At 38.5% G+C, this 21,077-nt stretch overlaps 1 protein-coding gene across 2 annotated transcripts in view; it reads right to left on the bottom strand.

Moving 5' to 3' along the window:
• Positions 1-7,288: 7,288 nt before the first annotated feature.
• The window catches only part of CCDC126 (coiled-coil domain containing 126), a 48,789-nt gene continuing 35,000 nt past the window's right edge, over positions 7,289-21,077 (bottom strand). For both annotated transcript variants that reach the window (XM_055420589.2, XM_055420588.2), the window contains one exon: positions 7,289-9,196. In XM_055420589.2, the coding sequence (XP_055276564.1) occupies positions 9,012-9,196 (185 nt within the window). In that variant the 3' untranslated portion in view covers positions 7,289-9,011. The remainder of the gene's footprint in view (positions 9,197-21,077) is intronic.

Here is a 21,077-nt window from a genome sequence, read left to right as displayed (position 1 = left end):
ACTGCAATTTGAAAGCATAAAATCTTCGATGCTCAGCCTTCTTTATGGTCCACCTCTCACATCTATATATACTGGAAAAACCATAGCTTTGACTATATGCGCCATTGTCAGCAAAGTCACTTCTCTGTTTTCTAATACACTGTCTAGGTTTGTCATAGCTTTTCTTCCAAGGAGCAAGCATATTTTAATTTCATGGCTGCAGTCACCATCTTCAGTGATTTTGGAGCAGAAGAAAACAGAATCTGTCACTGCTTCCACTTTTTCCCCCTTCTATTTGCCATGAAGTGATGGGATCAGATGCCATTATCTTCACTTTCTGAAAGTTAAGTTTCAAGTTTCAAGCTAGTTTTTTCACTCTCCTCTTTCACCTTCATCAAGAGCTCTTTCTCTTCACTTTGTGCCATTAGAGTGGTATCATCTGCATATCTGAGGTTGCTGGTATTTCTCTTGGCAATCTTGATTCCAGCTTGTGATTATTCAGCCTGGCATTTCGCATGATGTATTTTCCAAATAAGTTAAATAAGCAGAGTGACAAAACAGTCAAGAAGGGTAATGTCAAAGAATGTTCAAACTACCGCAGAGTACTTAGTGTGACTTAAAAATATTAGTTGATAGTCATATCTTGACAGTGCCATGTTTCCTATAAAAAATGAGAAATGATTAATTGCATAGTAAAGGTTAAGTCTATAAAAAAATTTAATCAAGGCGTTCCCAGAACATAAATTTATTAGTAAAGTAGGTGTATTTCAGTTTCTTCAGTCAATATGAAGGGGGATAAAAGTCCTACCTGGCTTGTCTGGTATAGAATTTTGTTACTCTCCTTGCTGCTGGTTCAGTTCAGTTCAGTTCAGTCGCTCAGTCATGTCCTACTCTTTGCGACCCCAAGGACTGCAGCATGCCAGGCCTCCCTGTCCATAACCAACTCCCCGAGTTTACTCAAACTCATGTCCATTGAGTCGGTGATGCCATCCAACCATCTCATCCTCTGCCATCCCCTTCTCCTCCTGCCCTCAATCTTTCCCACCATCAGGGTCTTTTCAAATGAGTCAGTTCTTTGCATCAGGTGGCCAAAGGACTGGAGTTTCAGCTTCAACATCAGACCTTCCAATGAATATTCAGGACTGATTTCCTTTAAGATTGACTGGCTGGATCTCCTTGCAGTCCAAGGGATTCTCAACACAACAGTTCATAGTCTTCTCCAACACAACAGTTCAAAAGCATCAATTCTTTGGCGCTAAGTTTTCTTTATAATCCAACTCACATCCATACATGACCACTGGAAAAACCATAGCCTTGACTAGATGGACCTTTGTCGGCAAAGTAATGTCCTTGCTTTTTAATATGCTGCCTAGGTTGCTCATAACTTTCCTTCCAAGGAGTAAGTGTCTTTTCATTTCATGGCTGCAGTCACCATCTGCAGTGATTTTGGAGCCCAAAATATAAAGTCTGTCACTGTTTCTACTGTTTCCCCATCTATTTCCCATGAAGTGATGGGACCAGATGGCATGATCTTACTTTTCTGAATGTTGAGTTTTAGGCCAACTTTTTCACTCTCCTCTTTCACTTTCATCAAGAGGCTCTTTAGTTCTTCTTTGCTTTCTGCCATAAGGGTGGTGTCATCTGCATATCTGAGGATTTCTCCCGGCAATCTTGATTCCAGCTTATGCTTCCTCCAGCCCAGCGTTCCTCATGATGTTTCTGCATATAAGCTAAACAAGCAGGGTAACAATATACAGCTTTGACTGACTCCTTTCCCAATTTGGAACCAGTCTGTTGTTCAATGTCCAGTTCCAACTGTTGAACATTTCAGGTTCGTATGCAATATTGCTCTTTACAGCATCGGACTTTACTTCTATCACCAGGCACATCCACAACTGGGTGTTACTTTTGCTTTGGCTCCATCTCTTCATTCTTTCTGGAGTTATTTCTCCACTGATCTCCAGTAGCATATTGGGCACCTACTGACCTGGGGAGTTCATCTTTCAGTGTCATATCTTTTTGCCTTTTCATACTGTTCATGGGGTTCTCAAGGCAAGAATACTGAAGTGGTATGCCATTCCCCTCTCCGGTGGACCAGATTTGCTTCTAGTAGCAAATTATTAGAATTCTGTACATTATTTTTCTTCTTAAATAAAGAAAAATGAAAACAGCTCTGCCAAAAGTCATACCATGAACGTAACAGAAGTTAAGAAACACATTTTTTCAACTTCAAAAATCTAAAATATTTTTTAAAAAATAGAATACTTTGAAAAATCAACTTCAAAATAGCATTTATTTTTTATATTAAAATACATAATGCCTTTTATCTGGGATTAAAAGTGTGATCATGTCCTATTTAAGTTATATCCATCTATCATAATGTATTCATATATACATTAAATACCATTTAAAGATAAAATCATGTGTCTCCAAATCCCTAGAAAACAACTAAAAGAAGACCATAGAGAATGAGGAAAACATGAAAAATCATTCCTATTTACTCATATTACTATCCTTGAAACATATACTGGCATCTCACAGGTTTCATTGACTACAATGAGTTATTTTCCAGAAAATTTCTTAGTTCCTTACACAAATGGACATGGGTCACATCACTTCTGTTTTGAGATATGTCTCAATTCCAGGAGTTAGCAAAGCTTTTGTTCTTTTTATTTTTCTATATATATAAGTAATAAAAATGAAAGATACAACTCTTAACAGTATACAACACACTATATTTAGTAATAAATATAAAAAAACACATACAAAACCTCTGCATGGGAACTTATAAAAGTTTATTGAGAAACATTAAAGAAAATCTTAATAAATTTTTAAGAGTTACCAAATTCGTGGAAAGAAAGACTCAATATTCTGAAGATTTTAGTTCCTTCCAAATCAATTTATAGTTTGATCTTATTCTGAAAGCTTTTGTTTTTAAGCTGCAAATCATTACACATTAAATTGAAATAACAGGACTTCCCTGGTGGCTCAGTGGTAAAGAATTTGCCTGCCAAAGCAGAAGACAAAGAGTTTGATCCCTGGTCGGGGAAGATCTCATGTAATAGAGCAACTAAACCCATGGGCCACAACTACTGGCCTGTGCTCTAGAGCCCAGGAGCCGCAACTACTGAAGTCTATGTGCCCAAGAGCCCCTGCTCCCCAAGAGAAGTCACTACAACGAGAAGCCCATGTACTTCAACAAAGAGTAGCCCTGCTCACCACAACTACAGAAAAGCCTGAACAGCAATTAAGACCCTGCACAGACAAAAATAAAATAATAAAATTTTTAAAAATAACATACAAATTCATTTGTTAGTTCATTTAGTAAACATTTACTATGTACCACCTACTGTGCTGGGAGCTAGGAACCTGACGGTCTCTGAATATACAGAAAAGCCTCCTACTTTAGAATGGTAGTGAGATAAGGTCTCTCAGTAGAAGTGGCTTTCAGTTAAGACTTAAAGAAAGAGAAGCCACTCGTGAGAGCTGAGAGAAGAGAATCCAGACAGAGGGAACAGTGTGAATGAAGGACTAAATGCATGAAGCAGGGACCACAAGTGATAACAGGATTCCAAAGAAAGGGGCAATCTCTTGAGGCTGGGAATGGAAAGCCTGGAATACTAAGTAGGTAAAACCTGACAAAGACATTGAAAAAAAAAAATCGTACTCAAACCAGAGAGAGTAAGGGGAAGGGTTTCCAAGCCAGCAAATAGAAAAGAACAAACCAGGACTACATGATATAAAACAGGATAGTCAAAGCCTGACAGCAGAATTGTTTCGTAGTTGTGACTACTTTAGGGCTGGGCTTCATCTGCTTGGAATCCCAATGGGACATTGTAAGATAGCAAAGGGTCCCAGCTGTGCCTATTATCATGGGACATTATTTCACGAAGCCAGCACTTATGCCTTATCATCAGCAAGAAATACTAATATCCTGGTTTTACAGAGGCAAAGAATACTTTCCATCTGGTCTTCTGGGTTGCAAAGAAATCATTTCTCTCCACCTTGGCTGGTACCAGTATATGTGAAGTGAAGACTCCCTGGAGAAAGGTGTAATACGTAGAGCTTATGTCTTCCCCAAGTTCATTATTCCCCTGATAAAGTTAACTGAGCCCTAATCGACAGGAAGAAAAACGTCCTCCTTTTAGAGCTGTGGCCTTGGCTTCCTTTTTAGCCTCAGGAAAACTTTCTAGAAACAGAAGGCAGAGTGGCCACTTTTGCATTCTCCAGGCCCCTCAGCTGAGGCTCTGTGTCGGAAGTCACTTGTTTTAATCAAAGAAAGAGCAACCTTTCTCCTGCTTTAACCATGGCTATTTAGCACCGTATTTAAACTTAACATTGTTTTTAGCACATGATATTTAGGGGAAAATATAAGAAGAATTAAGTCACATAAAGAGAAAGTGATTTTTACTTGAAACTATCAATATTCATAGCACCTTCCTGGAAGAGTTTATTTCCAAGCACCATTTAGATATTCTGCAAGGCAGAAAAAGCAGCAGCCTGTAAAGAGAGAATAAACTACATAAATATGTCACTCCTCCAACTCCCAACTTCTGACTGCCTTTCTCCTCCAACTGTGTCTTTGCCTGGAAGCTAAAAGAAGGACGTTTTTAGCTAAAATACACTGTTACAGTTTACAACAAACATTCTTTACATTCATTCTACTTTTAAATACACTCAAGTTCAGGGCAAGACCAGAGACCCCTTTTATTTCTACAGGATGAGTATTAATGAAAATCCTAAAAAGAGGAATTCTATGAAAAATTTTCCTCACTTCTCCATGGAGAGACCAATTCCAGGCTGGTAATCAGTGCAAGGACAGTGAGCAGAAATCATCCAGAGACAGAAAACAGGTGGACTCAGAGCTTTTGCAATTTAAAATACTCTCAATAGCTTCCTACATGGCTCAGTGGTAAAGAATCCACCTGCCATGCAGGAGAATGCAGGTTCAATCCCTGGGTCAAGAAGATCCCCTGGAGAAGGAAACGGCAACCCGCTCCAGTATTCTTGCCTGGGAAATACAGGCAAATTCTTGCATGGAGCCTGGCGGGCTACAGTGCTTGAGGTCGCAGAGTCGGACACGACTGAGCATGCACACACACACTAGATACTGATGGAGAACTGTGCTAAATTCCATGCTGGACACACAAAAAATGGTCCTAATGGGAAGACTGAGAAGATTCTATTTACCCTAGAGAATACGCACCAAGTTGATTCTTCCCTTCTCTTTATTCCAAGATGTGATGTAACAGCTGCTATTGTGACAGGCTTGTTCATAAGCTCCCAAATACTATGGCGTGTGTTCATCTCCCATCATCCACAAATCCAGCCATCCTGGGCCAGCAGCCTGGGTCGGGGCTACCACCAATGCCTGGGAACCCAGCACCTACTGTGTGATGCCTCTTCAGACTATGCACTTTGTTGACCCAGGCATTTGAGGACAAAGTGAGGAGATCTTTCCTGGATCACAACAGAAAAGTCCGTAGGTCCAGGGGACAAGATAAGTGGAGGAAAAGAGAATGCTTGAGCTTACTTAAGCCAAGATTCCCAGAACAGCTGATAAGGCACAGTGACCAAGAGCGCAGACCCTATAAACCAACCCTTCGAGGTTTGAATCTCTGCTGAACAGCATAAAGTATCCGTGACTAGATCCCTCATATCCAGCTTCTCCATACCTTAGTCCCTCATCTACAAAACACGGATTAACAGAACCTACCCCACAAAGCTGTTTTGAAGGTTAAAACAAGACATTGTACATGATGGCACAGTGCAGGGCATAAGTGTAGGGCACAGCCCTTAGTAGATGCTCAGTAAGTGTTACTGTAATGATATCATCACATGAGGGATATTATTAAAAATAAATTCTCCAAATCCTTCCTGCTCTAACTCCTTCCTCCCAGAACACACTGTGGCTTTGAATAGTTTTAATACACAAGGTGTAGAGCCTCTTTCAGGAGGCAGAGGCCAGTGGCCCTTCTTACCTGGCAGAGGTCCCCTCTCTGGGCTCTCCTGCTTCAATTACCCACTCAAGGCTTCTGGCCTGAAACTCCCAATTCCAATCTCAAGAAAAGACTCAAAGGGGAATTTGTTTCCCTCCTTTCAAACTCATGAAAATGAAAAAGCAAACAAAAAGCACATTTATGTCAAAATTGAACATAATCTGTTATGGGTAAATTTCCAAACACCAATGGTTCAAAATGTTTCCTCTCCTCAAACTTTACTATTATACCTCACATCACCTTCCCACTTAAAAAGAATCCTCAGAACCAAAGTTTACTTCTTTGTCTGAAAAAAAATCAGTATCAACTATTAATGTCTAATTGATACGAGATAGTAAAGAAAGAGTGGGTAGATGACTGAATTAAACACCTGAGAAAGCTAAATGAAAAATGATTTATTTAAATGAATGATAATGCTAATCAACACTCAAAAAGAAGCAACATAAAGTAACATTTGACCTAATAAAGACTCACTGGAAGCCCTAAACTTATTCTGGAAAGATGTCTGAAAGATACTGACACTAATAAAATTAAAAAAAGAAAATATATATATATATACACATATATATGTATACACACACACACACACTGGAATAGTACTCAGCCATTAAAAAGAAAGAAAGAGTGCTATTTGCAGCAACATGGATGGACCTGAAGATTATCATACAAAGTGAAGTAAGTCAGACAAAGGCAAAGATCCTATGATAGTACTTATATACAGAATCTAAAAAAATGATACAAATGAACTTCTTTATGAAACAGAAAGATACTCACAGACTACAGTACAAGCTTATGGTTAACAGGAAGGAGGGGAGAGGGGAGAAGTATACTAGGCATTTGGGACTGACATGTGCACACTGCTGTGTTTAAAATAGATAATCAACAAGGACCTACTGTACAACACAGGGAACTCTGCTCAGTACTCTGTAATAACCTGATGAAGAAAGAATTTGAAAAAGAACATACACACGTAATAACTGAATCCCTTTGCTGGATACCTGAAACTAACAACACTGTTAATCAATTATGCTCCAATGTAAAATTAAAATTTAAAAAAAAGACTCAACAGTAAAGTTCAACTTGAGGGAACAAATCTAGGAACCACTTCCAATCACAAACCTCAGAATTCGTTCCCATCAATCCCCAAGTTCAGACTCTTCTAATCTGAACGAGGCAATCTTTCATTTTTTCTTTTGAAACAGCTATTGGGAATTGATGGAACAAAACCCAAAATTATCTAAAATTCCTTTTAGTCACTTACCATTTATTAAAAGAACAATCACCATTAAAGAAGAAAACTTATAACACTTTAAAGTACAAATAATATATTTTATTTCATCCCTGAAAACAAAAACAAAAAATGTACACATCTGACGAGAGACTGAACAACTATTCCAAACTTCACCTGGAAACGGTATGTAAATAATTTCTTCACACAAAGGCAGGGTACAGGGAAGAGTTTGGAAAGATACCTTCAAGAAGTATTTTCTCACACTTACTTTAATAAACCAGTATAATTACTGCTACCATGTCTGGTAGTACACTGTAATAATGAACAATACAGTTTCCAAAACTAAATACAATACAGTCTAAATCTAGAAGCTAGCTTCACTTAGAGAATAAATACTATGAAACATAGGGCACCATATAGAAATTAAATTTGCAACAAGGAAAATTTAAATAAAAGTGTACTTTGCTCTATACTAGAATTACCCAAGATTGAGCTCTCTTGTGCTATATATAGAATAGCTGTTTTCCTGAAAAGATAGTCCATCTTCATAATTTAAATTACATTTTAAATGCTCTTAATTATTTTTAAGTGGTCACTATATAAAATGAATATCTACTGTATATCATACAAATTCAACATTTCATAAAGAGTATATATTCGATATACTATAATGTTAACATTTTCTAAACAATTTAATGCAACACAAATACTTTTATTATATACATCTGGCTAAAGTCCTTAAGAGTTCCAGTCTCACAAATATCTGTTTCCCCCTCGTCAATATAATAAAAGCAAAAATTACCCAAATATGGAAATAATGTGCTTTCTTGACAGCATAATCACTCAAAGTGTTATGTTTTTAAATTAACATTCATCTATATGAAAAATCATGAATTAATATTTAATCTCATCATAAAAATATCTTTTATTCTTCAGAATACAAGTATATAAGAAAATGTTACATATGAGATTGGAGATTACTATTTTAATGTTATTTAATTGCCCCAATGGACATGAGTTTGGGTGAACTCCCGGAGTTGGTGATGGACAGGGAGGCCTGGCGTGCTGTGATTCATGGGGTCGTGGAGAGTCGGACACGACCGAGCAACTGAACTGAACTGAACTGCCCCAATGTTTAGAATAGTTTATGAACAGTGGCCACTACCCATGTCAAGATTATACTCTTACAAATGTAATTTTTTTTAGTATACAATAATTAACCTTCAGTTATTCTGAAGGGATAGTGCAAATGAAGACATTCTTTGGGTCATCATTTCAAAATACTATTTTCAACATTATACTTCCTTTCTCTCTGCTCATAATCTGAATAACAAAATATAGTAAGTACTGGAAGTAAGCACATTTTCTCATAGTATTAGTCCAACAGTCACATCTATCCATAACAAATAACAAAACGATTCAATAACAATATTCCTCATTTGTCTAAAAAATATGTTATATATTTAAATAAATATTTTATAGAAATGAATCCGTCTTTCAGTGTTTTTGTTTCAACTTGGTCTCAAACACAAAGATTTATACAAAGATCACCTACCTGCTTACTACATCAACCATGTTACCAAATTCCCTTTAAGGCTATAGTACAGCATTGAAGAGATGTGCCTGAAAGCAAACTAATAACTTTTTAAATTATATACAGAATTAAAGGTCCATGAATCCAGCATATTCCTTGAAAATGCGTAGAGCTTTTATTGTAAAGTAGTACTCTATGCTAGCCAGTGATTTTCTGCCATAGGATATAATCCATGGTGAATGTAGCAGCACAAGGTGATCTTCAACTGCTATCTAATGCTGCCTGATGCTTTTATCCTTTTATTTGTGGTCAGTGGCACTGGATTCCCACTAGTACCACTGGTAGTGCTAGCTGTTGAGCCATTCACAACAATATAGTCGACTTTGTTCTCCAGCTTTACCAAACGTTGTAAAATGTCATCCAAAAGGACAGCAATTGTTCTTCTTAGATCGGCTAGAGGGAAAAAAAAACGAGAATAAATCATAATAAACAGTGAGAGCACTTAATATTTATGCTTTCATAAGTTGACAGGAAATAGGAACAATTGTTGAATCATCTGAAATATACCAGAGAAAAAGCACTCAAACCACAAACAGGAAAAGTCTCAGTATTTTAATCAATAGTATCACATACAGAGCTTCTTATAGGAATAATTTCAGTTATAAATGTGGGGAAACTCACTTTTCTAATGCAATCAAACAGATTTAAGGGCTGGTTTAAAATGTTAGTCCCTTTGTAAGAAACCCATTTACTTTGAGATTCTTAAGCAGTCTGTAAAGAGGACTGTGGGCTAGTCAGGTAAGGTAAAAAGCTAGCTAAGTAAGAAACTCAATGAAATGTAGAAACAAAAAACCTAGAACCTCCACAGGCTGAAATATGGGGGGAACCCAGGAACCAGAGCAGAGCCAGGAACCTGGTTAGTGCAGTACAGATAGTAGTTTTGACTAGCAAATGATAGGGGGAACTATCTTCTAATCTCTCTGGGAGGTTAAATGATGTCAGCAGAATTTACCTGGCAAGAATGAAATAATGTGAAGTAAACCAGAAAGAAAAACACCAATACAGTATATTAACGCATATATATGGAATTTAGAAAGATGGTAACAATGACCCTATATGCGAGACAGCAAAAGAGACACAGATTTAAAGAAAAGTCTTTTGGACTCTGTGGGAGAAGGCAAGGGTGGGATGATTTGAGAGAATAGCATTGAAACATGTATATTAACATACGTGAAACAGATCGACAGTCCAGGTTTGATGCATGAGACAAGGTGCTCAGGGCTGGTGCAGTGGGATGACCCTGAGAGGTGGGATGGGGAGGGAGGTAGAAGGGAGGGTCAGGATGGGGAACACATGTACACCCATGGCTGATTCATGTGAATGTATGGCAAAAACCACCACAATATTGTAAAGTAATCAGCCTCCAATTAAAAGAAAAAGAAAAAAAAAAGAATGAAATTATGACCCTCTGTTTCATTTTAAATCTCTTTACTCAAGATTCCCAATGGCACCTAGAAAATATTAGGTATTCAGTCAGTGACAACTAATATTGTTATTTTTTGTTGATCCTGGACCAAAAATGGCACCTCAACCCCCATCTGTAATCAGAGAAAAACATCATTTCAACAACAGCTCATAAAATTGCTAATGGTTCTGTTATTAAGTCATCAGAAAAAAAAAATAGGTAGAAGAAAAATAAAATAGGTAAATTGGACTTCATCAAAATTTAAAACTTTTGGATATCAAAAGATACTGTCCAGAAAGGGAGATGACAATCTATAAAATGGAAGAAAATATTTGCAAATCATGTATCTGACAAGGGCTTAATATCAAGAAAATATAAAGACCTCCTAAACCCAACAATAAAAAGATAAACCACTCAATTTTTAAAATCAGCAAAGGACTTGAAAAAACATTTCTCCAAAGAAGATATGCAACTGATCAATAAGCATGTGAAACAATACCAAACACCACATGATACATCACTTTACACCTGCTGCTGCTGCTGCTGCTGCTAAGTCACTTCAGTCGTGTCCGACTCTGTGTGACCCCATAGACGGCAGCCCACCAGGCTCCCCCGTCCCTGGGATTCTCCAGGCAAGAACACTGGAGTGGGTTGCCGATTCCTTCTCCAATGCATGAAAGTGAAAAGTGAAAGTGAAGTCGCTCAGTCATGTCTGACTCGTAGCGACCCCATGGACTGCAGCCCACCAGGCTCCTCCGTCATGGGATTTTCTAGGCATGAGTACTAGAGTGCTAGGATGGCTATAATCAAAGAAAGGAAAATAATAAACACCAGCAAGAACATGAGGAAGTTAGAATCCTTATACACTGCTGGTGGGACGATAAAATCACACAGCCATCATGCAAAACAGTCAGGCAGTTCTAAAAAAGCTAAACAAGCTGAAACTGCAATACTTTGGCCACCTCATGCGACAAGTTGACTCACTGGAAAAGACTCTGATGCTGGGAAAGGTTGGGGGCGGGAGGAGAAGGGGACGACCGAGAATGAGATGGCTGGATGGCATCACTGACTCGATGGACATAAGTTTGAGTGAACTCCGGGAGTTGGTGATGGACAGGGAGGCCTGGCGTGCTGTGGGGTCGCAGAGAGTCGGACACAACTAAGTGACTGAACTGAACTGAACCATGAAAAAAGTGAAAGTGAAAGCCGCTCAGTCGTGTCTGACTCTTTGCAACCCCATGGACTATATAGTCCATGGAATTCTTTAGGCCAGAATACTGGAGTGGGTAGCCTTTCCCTTCTCCAGGGGATGTTCCCAACCCAGGGATCAAACCATATGACCCAGAAATTCCACTCCTAGGTATATATCTTTAAAAAGTGAAAGAAGAGACTCAAAGAGGTACCTGTACACCAATGTTTATTTCAGAATTATTCACAATAGCCAAAAGGTGGAAATAACCTAAGTGCCCATCAGTAGGTGAAAAGATCAACAAAATTTGGTATTCACATACAAGAGAATATTATTCAACCATAAAAAGGAACAATGATCTCTTATACATGATACAAAATGGATGAACCTTAAAGATATTACACAAAGTATAATAAACTTCCATACCTATATGTCTCTATCTTGATTTATATCTTATTTATATCTCAATAGGTTTTACTATTTGTATAAATGTGAAGAAAGGCAGATACAAATAAAATTAACCATGTGTACACAAAAAAGAAACACAATTATAGTAAAATGCAAAAATGACTAATGAAAATAAAACACATTACGTGTTTAAAATGTAAGTCAAAAACTTTTCCTTATTATTATTTTTCAAATTCAAATGAATATTTTACTGCCACTAACATCTGCTTAATTGTACAAGGGAGAAAAATTAGAAGTCACTTCTTGATCAAAGCAAATTACTCACTGTAAAGTTTTATTATGAAGCCAGCAATAAAACAAGAATGCTTCCTAAGAACTAAAAGCTAATTTAAATATCAGAGCAAATAGCTACGTAAAAATCATTTCAAAAGCCTCATAAACTCTGTAATTAAGTGTACATTAATTGTTCCGTCTTTTACATTTTTAATACAGCTACCCTCTCCCACTGAGTGCTGAATAAATTATATCATTCAACAAATATTTTATTCCTTCCCTACTTAAGAGTGCAAGGCACACTGTTTAGATCTCATGAGTAGATCAAGAGATGTTCCCATCAAACTTCACATACAAATTAAGTGCCTGCTGCTACTGCTAAGTCACTTCAGTCGTGTCCGACTCTGTGTGACCCCATAGACGGAAGCCCACCAGGCTCCCCCATCCCTGGGATTCTCCAGGCAAGAACACTGGAGTGGGTTGCCATTTTCTTCTCCAATGTGTGAAAGTGAAAAGTCAAAGTGAAGTCACTCAGTCACGTCTGACTCGTATTGACCCCATGGACTGCAGCCTACCAGGTTCCTCCATCCATGGGATTTTCTAGGCAAGAGTACTGGAGTGGCTTGCCATTGCCTTCTCCGAATTAAGTGCCTAGGTACATTTAAAAAGTCTAGTTTTTAAGCAAGAAAAGAAAAGCTACATAATGATCTAAGTGCAAGAAGTAACAAATACAAGATTTCAGTACCCTTTACCCAGTTTCCCCCAATAGTGACATCTTGCAAAATCACATAAAATATCAATACTAGAGTATGGATACTGGTACAGTCAAGATGCAGAGTATTTTCTTCACCACAAGGATTCCTGGGTTACTGTAAGTAACCCTCACTTTCTTTTCATTAACCTTCTAGAATGATGGATTAAGCTGATTGCTTTTTGAAAATTAAAACAGACTTGCATCCCTGGAATAAATGCCACTTGGTAACAGTAATTAATTCTCTGAATATGTTGTTGAATTCCACTTGCTAAGTTTTTCCTAAGGACCTGCACATCTATACTCATGAGGGATACTGGTCTTTAGTTTTTATTATCAATACAGTCTTTGATTTTGGTGTAAAGTTAATATTAGCCTTATAACTGAACTGGGAAGTATTCTCTCCTCTTCCATTTTCTGGAAATGACTGTGTAAGACTGATACTAATTGTTATTAAAATTTCTGATAGAATTCTCCAGTGCAACCACCTGGGCCTGAAGATTTTTTTTTTGGAAGTTCTTAAAATATAGTCAATTTCCCTAACAGTTACAAACATTATCTCACTTTGTAAATACTGTGATTTTTTTTTTTTAATATACAAATTGACAGGTTGTGGCAACCCTGTGCCAAGAAAGTGTATCAGTGCCATTTTTCCAACAACACTTGCTCTCTTCATGTCTCTGTGTCACATTTTGGTAATTGTCAAATATTTCAAACTTTTTCATTATTGTATTTGTTATTGTGATCTGTGATCAGACATGCAGATATGTGAAAACAGTATGGGGACTGGAATTCGAAGTGGAGCCTGATGATTGTCACTGAGTTGATGCAATCTCATGACAGAAAAAAAAAAAATTAGCAAACAAACAAAAAAACCCTTTAACAAATGAGGAGTTGCTTCTTTAAGGAATGAGTAAAGTAACTGGTTTACTGTCATGGACTCTACTCCTAGTGAAGTTGCTATGAAGACTTGAAATGACAAAAAAAGAAAAAATACATTAAGAATATTACATAAACTTAGTTGACAAAGCAGCAGCAGAGTTTGAGGACTTATTTCAATTTTGAAAGTTCTACTGTGGGTAAAACACTATCAAACAGCATGGAATACTATAGAGAAATCATTTGTGAATCAGTCAACTGATGCGGCAAACTACACTGTTATTTTATGTTAAGAAATTGTCACAGCCCACCAACCCTTAGCAACACCACCCTGATCAGTCATCAGCCATTGACATCAAGGCAAGACCAGTTAAAAAAAAAAAATTATGACTTGCTGAAGGCTCAGATAATGGTTAGCATTTTTTAGCAATAAAGTATTTTTAATTACTGTGTGTACATTTATTTGGTTTCTTAGATAATGCTATTACTATTGTACACCTAATAAACTACAGTGTAAATGTAACTTTTACATGCACTGTGAAACCAAAAACTTAGAGTGACTTGCTTTATTTCAGTGGTCTAGAACCAAGTATCTCTGAGCTATGCCTATACAGAGCTATTAAAATTACTTATTCCATACTGGGTGACTGTGCTAGTTTACGGTTTTAGAGGTACTAACCCCTTTCATATATGTTTATGCGTAGAGCTGTTCATAGTAGTCTCTTATTATGCTTTTGATGTTTGCAGGGTCTATAGTGACACTGCAATTTTTCTGTCAGTCTTATTAGAAGTTTGCCAGTTTATTCCCCACTCTTTCAAAGGAAAAGCTGTTTCACTGATTTTCTCTCATTTATTTCTGTTCTTATTTTAATCATTTCCTTCTTTCTGCTCTGCTCTGGGTTTCTTTAGCTCTTCTTTTTCTAGGTTCTTGAGGTGGGAGCTCAGATTATACATTTAAGACTTCTTTTTTCTAAAGCATGTACTTTTCTAAAGTAAACTTCTCCCTCAGCATGGCTGTAGCTGTGTCCCACAATATTTTATGTTGCACTTTCATTTGGGGATTGTCCTATTACCACTCTTTTATTTCTAATTTAAGTTCACTGCAGTCACAGAATACACTTCACGATCTCAATTCTTATAAATTTGTTGAGGTTTGTTTTAATAGGATAACTATTTTGGTAAATGTTCTGTGGACTGTTAAAACCCGTGTATATGCCCTGTGTTGACTTCAATTTTGGAGTGTAGTAGCTATGTTAAAGATTAACTATTTGGTCTCATTGAAGCCAACACAATGCTCCTGTGTTTCTTCTTCAATGATAAATAAAATGCTCACAGAATTTGAAAAAATATATATATATCCTGCTGTTATTGATGGAGCTTCCATATATGTAGCAGTCCACTACTTAGACTGTATTCTTCAGGTCTTCTAATCTTTGTAGATTTTCTGCCTAGTTCTATCAGTTTCTGAGAGCAGTGTTTAAATTCTCAACTATAATTGTGGATTTATCCATTTTTACTTTCAGTTCTATCATTTTTGTAGATACATTTAGGACTGTAATATCTTCTGGGTGGATTGACCCTTTTATGATTATATAATGTCCTTCTCTAACACTGGTAGTTTTCTTTCCTCTGAAGTCTACTCGATCTGTTATTAATGTAGACACTCCTGCTTTCCTTTGACAAATATTTGCATGAAATATCTTTTCCAATCCTCCTACTTACAGTCAGCCAGTATCAAGTTTGAAGTGAGTTTCTTGTAGACAGCACATACTTTGTCATGTTTTTTAACCCAATCTGCCAATGTCCTCGAACTAGCATATTTATAACACTAATAATTAATGCAATTCTGGTATATTAGGACTTAAGTCTGAAATTTCATCTTTTGTTTGTTCTGGTTTTTCACCTCCCTGTTTTCCTTTTCCTGCCTTCCTATGGGTACTTGAGTATTTTTTAGAATTTTCTTTTTATATTTCTGAAGGGATTTTAAATGTGTCTCTCTGCAACTTTTAGTTGTTCTGGATATCACATCATATACATAATGTACGATAGTCATTTTACCAATCATAGTGATATACAGAAGCTTTACCACTCTTAACCATCTGTGATCCAGCAGATCCAGCAAAGGGACTGAGAATCCCCAGGGAATTTGACTTTGAAGGTCAGTGGGATTTGATTACAGAACTTCCACAGGACTGGGGAAACAGACTTTTGGAGGGCACAACAAAACCTTGTATGCACAAGGAAGCAGGAGAAAGGAGCAGTGACCCCACAAGAAACTGAGCCAGATTTGCCTGTGAGTGTTCTGAAGCCTCCACTATAGATGTGGGTTGACAGCAGCCTACTGTGGAATCAGGGGTACTGACCACAACAGTCATGGGAGCCACAGCATCCTGGCATAAGTCCTTTTGCAAGGGGTCACCATTACCCCTAACATAGTTTGGCCTAAGGCCAAGATACAGGGAGGGAACACAGCCCCACCCATCAGCAGAAAATTGGATTAAAGATTTACTGAGCAAGACCCAGTTTCCCCACAGCCAGTCCCTCCTATCAGGAAGCTTCCATAAGCCTCTTATCCTTATCCATCAGAAGGCAGAATGAAAACCACAATCACAGAAAACTAACCAAACTTATCACATGGACCACAGCCTTGTCTACCTCAATGATACTATGAGCCATGCTCTGTAGGGCCACCCAAGATGGATGGGTCATGGTGGAGAGTTCTGACAAAATGTGGTCCACTGCAGGAGGGAATGGCAAACCACTTCAGTATTCTTGCTTTGAGAACCCCATGAACAGTATGAAAAATGCAAAAAGATACGACACTGAAAGATGAACTCCCCAGGTTGGTAGGTGCTCAAAATGCTACTGGAGAAGAGTGGAGAAATAGCTCCAAAAGGAATGAAGAGCCGGAGCCAAAGCACAAAGAACGCCCAGCTGTGGATATGTCTGCTGGTGGAAGTAAAGTCTGATGCTGTAAAGAACAATATTGCATAGGAACATGGAGTGTTAGGTCCATGAATCAAGCTAAACTGAAAGTGGTCAAACAGGAGATGGCAAGAGTGAACATAGACATTTTAGGAATCAGTGAACTAAATGGACCAGAATGGGTGAATTTAATTCAAATGACCATTATATCTATTACTGTGGGCAAAAATCCCTTAGAAGAAATGTAGTAGCCCCCATAATCAGCAAGAGTCCAAAATGCAGTTGCTGCTGCTGCTAAGTCACTTCAGTCGTGTCCGACTCTGTGCGACCCCATAGACGGCAGCCCCCCAGGCTCCCTCAGCCCTGGGATTCTCCAGACAAGAACACTGGAGTGGGTTGCCATTTCCTCCTCCAATGCGTGAAAGTGAAAAGTGAAAGTGAAGTCGCTCAGTCGTGTCTGACCCTCAGCGACCCCATGGACCACAACTTTCCAGGCTCCTCCATCCATGGGATTTTCCAGGCAAAAGTACTGGAGTGGGGTACCACTGCCTTCTCCGCCAAAATGCAGTACTTGGGTGCAATCTCAAAAACGACAGAATGATCTATGTTCATTTCCAATACAAGCCATTCAATATCACAGTAAGCCAAGTCTATGCCCCAGCCACTAACGTTGAAGAAGCTAAAGTTGAACAGTTCTGTGAAGACCTACAAGACGTTCTAGAACTAACACCAAAAAAAAAAAAAAATGTCCTTTTCAACACAGTTCAGTTCAGTTCGGTTCAGTCGCTCAGTCGTGTCCGACTCTCCGCGACCCCATGAATCACAGCACGCCAGGCCTCCCTGTCCATCACCAACTCCCGGAGTACACTCAAACTCATGTCCACAGAGTCAGTGATGCCATCCAGCCATCTCATTCTCTGTCGCCCCCTTCTCCTCCCGCCCCCAACCTTTCCCAGCATCAGAGTCTTTTCCAGTGAGTCAACTCGTCGCATGAGGTGGCCAAAGTATTGCAGTTTCAGCTTTAGCATCAGTCCCTCCAATGAACATCCAGGATTGATCTCCTTTAGAATGGACTGGTTGGATCTCCTTGCACTATAAGGGACTCTCAAGAGTCTTCTCCAACACCACAGTTCAAAAGCATCGATTCTTCGGCAATCAGCTTTCTTCACAGTCCAACTCTCACATCCATACATGACCACGGGAAAAACCATTGCCTTGACTAGACGGACCTTGGTTGGCAAAGTAATGTCTCTGCTTTTTAATATACTATCAAGGTTGGTCATAACTTTCCTTCCAAGGAGCAAGCGTCTTTTAATTTCATGGCTGCAATCAGCATCTGCAGTGATTTTGGAGCCCAAAAAAACAAAGTCTGACACTGTTTCCACTGTTTTTCCATCTATTTCCCATGAAGTGATGGGACCAGATGCCATTATCTTTGTTTTCTGAATGTTGAGCTTCAAGCCAACCTTTTCACTCTCCTCTTTCACTTTCAGCAAGAGGCCTTTGAGTTCCTCTTCACTTTCTGCCATAAGGGTGGTATCATCTGCATATCTGAGGTTATTGATATTTCTCCCGGCAATCTTGATTCCAGCTTGTGCTTCTTCCAGCCCAGCGTTCCTCATGATGTACTCTGCATATAAGTTAAACAAGCAAGGTGACAATATACAACCTTGACGTACCCCTTTTCCTATTTGGAACCAGTCTGTTGTTCCATGTCCAGTTCTGACTGTTGCTTCCCGACCTGCATACAGGTTTCTCAAGAGGCAGGTCAGGTGGTCTGGGATTCCCATCTCTTTCAGAATGTTCCACAGTTTATTGTGATCCACACAGTCAAAGGCTTTGGCATAGTCAATGAAGCAGAAATAGATGTTTTTCTGAAACTCTCTTGCTTTCTCCATGATCCAGCGGATGTTGGCAATTTGATCTCTGGTGCCTCTGCCTTTTCTAAAACCTGCTTGAACATCTGGGAGTTCACGGTTTACATACTGCTGAAGCCTGGCTTGGAGAATTTTGAGCATGACTTTACTAGCGTGTGAGATGAGTGCAATTGTGCGGTAGTTTGAGCATTCTTTGGCATTGCCTTTCTTTGGAATTGGAATGAAGACTGACCTCTTCCAGTCCTGTGGCCACTGCTGAGTTTTCCAAATCTGCTGGCATATTGAGTGCAGCACTTTCACAGCATCATCTTTCAAGACTGCAAAAGTAGGAAGTCAAGAGATACCAGGAGTAACAGGCAAATTTGGCCTTGGAGTATAAAATGAAGCAGGGCAAAGGCTAACAGAGTTAGGCCAAAAGAATCCACTGGTCATAACAAACCCTGTCTTCTAACAACACAAGAGACGACTCTACACATGGACATCACTAGATGGTCAATACCGAAAACAGACTGATTATACCCTTTGCAGCAAAAGATGGAGAAGTACTCACAGTCAACAGAAGAGTTCAAAATGCAGTACCTGGGTCCACTCTCGAAAATGACAGAATGACCTTGGTTAGTTTCCAAGGCAAACCATTCAGCATCACAGTAATCCAAGTCTATGCTGCCAAGCACTAATGTAAAAGAAGCTGAAGTTGAAGAGGTATATGAAGACCTACAGGACTTTCTAGAACTAACACCCAAAATAGATGTCCTTTTCATTATAGGGGACTGGAATGCAAAAGGAAGAAGTCAAGAGATATCTGGAGTAACAGTCAAGTGTGGCATTGGAGTACAAAATAAAGCAAAGCAAAAGCTAACAGAGTTTTGCCAAGAGAATGCACTGGTCATAGCAAACAGCCTTTTCCAACAACCCAATATACATATACACACTACTAAATATAAAATAGATAATAAGGACCTATTGCTTAGCACAAGGAAGTCTACTCAGTAATCTCTAATGACCTATATGGGAAAACAATCTAAGAAAGAGTGAATATATGTATAACTGATTCACTTTGCTATGCACCTGAAATACAATATTATAAATCAACTATACTCCAATCAAATTTTTTTAAAAGATTAAAAAAAAAAAACTATCCCCAAGAAAAAGAAATGCAAAAAGACAAAATGATTTTCTGAGGGGGCCTTACAAATAGCTGAGAAAAGAAGAGCAGCAAAAGGCAAAGGAGAAAAGGAAAGATATATCCATCTGAATGCAGAGTTCCAAAGAATAGCAAGGAGAGATAAGAAAGCAGTCCTAAATGAACAAAGCAAAGAAATAGAGGAAAACAACAGAATAGGAAAGCCTAGAGATCTCTTCAAGAAAATCAGTGATGCCAAAGAGCCATTCCAAGCAAAGATGGGCACAATAAAGGAGAGAAACAGTATGGACCTAACAGAAGCAGAAAATATTACAAACAGGTGGCAAGAATACACAGAAGAACTATACAAAAAAAGATCTTAATGACCCATATAACCATGATGGTGTGATCACTCACCTAGAACCAGATATCTTGGAGTGCAAAGTTAAGTGGGCCTTAGGAAGCATCACTATGAACAAAGCTAGTGGAGGTAATAGAATTCCAGTTGAGCTATTTCAAATCCTAAAAGATGATGCTGTGAAAGTGCTGCACGCAATATGCCACCAAATGTGGAAAACTCAGCAGTGGCCACAGGACTGGAAAAGGTCAGTTTTCATTCCAAACCCAAAGAAAGGCAATGCCAAAGAAGGCTCAAACTACTGCACAATTGCATTCATCTCACACGCTAGCAAAGTAATGCTCAAAATTCTCCAAGCCAGGCTTTAACAGTATGTGAACCAAGAACTTAAAGATGTTTAAGCTGGATTCAGAAAAGGCAGAGGAACCAGAGATCAAATTGCAAACATCCGTTGGATCATAGAAAAAGCAGAATTCCAGAAAAACACCTACTTCTGCTTCACTGACTACATTAAAGCTTTTGACTGTGTGGATCACAACAAACTGGAAAATTCTTCAAGAGATGGGAATACCAGACCACCTTACCTGCCTCCTAAGAAACCTGTATGCAGGTCAAGAAGCAACAGTTAGAACCAGACATAGACCAACAGACTGATCCAAAATTGGGAAAGGAGTACATCAAGGCTGTATACTGTCATCCTGCTTATTTTAACTTATAGGCGGAGTACATCATGCGAATGCCTGGCTGGATGAAGCACAAGCTGGAATCAAGATTGCAGAGAGAAATACCAATAACCTCAGATATGTGGATGACACCACCTTTATAGAAGAAAGTAAAGAGGAACTAAAAGCCTCTTGATTAAGGTGAAAGAGGAGAGAGAAAAAGTTGGCTTAAAGCTCAACATTCAAAAAACTAAGATCATGACATCTGGTCCCATCACTTCATGCCAAATAGATATGGAAACAATGGAAACAGTGAAAAATTTTATTTTCTTGGGCAACAAAATCACTGCAGATGGTGACTGCAGCCATGAAATTGAAAGACGCTTGCTCCTTGGAAGGAAAGCTATGACAAACTTAGACAGCA

Source organism: Moschus berezovskii, chromosome 3 (assembly GCF_049115385.1).
Source record: "Moschus berezovskii isolate FMDL1 chromosome 3, NW_MosBer_1.0, whole genome shotgun sequence".
Taxonomy (NCBI): domain Eukaryota; kingdom Metazoa; phylum Chordata; class Mammalia; order Artiodactyla; family Moschidae; genus Moschus; species Moschus berezovskii.
Note: the sequence above shows the minus strand (reverse complement) of the source record. Positions and strands in the feature narration are given on the sequence as shown.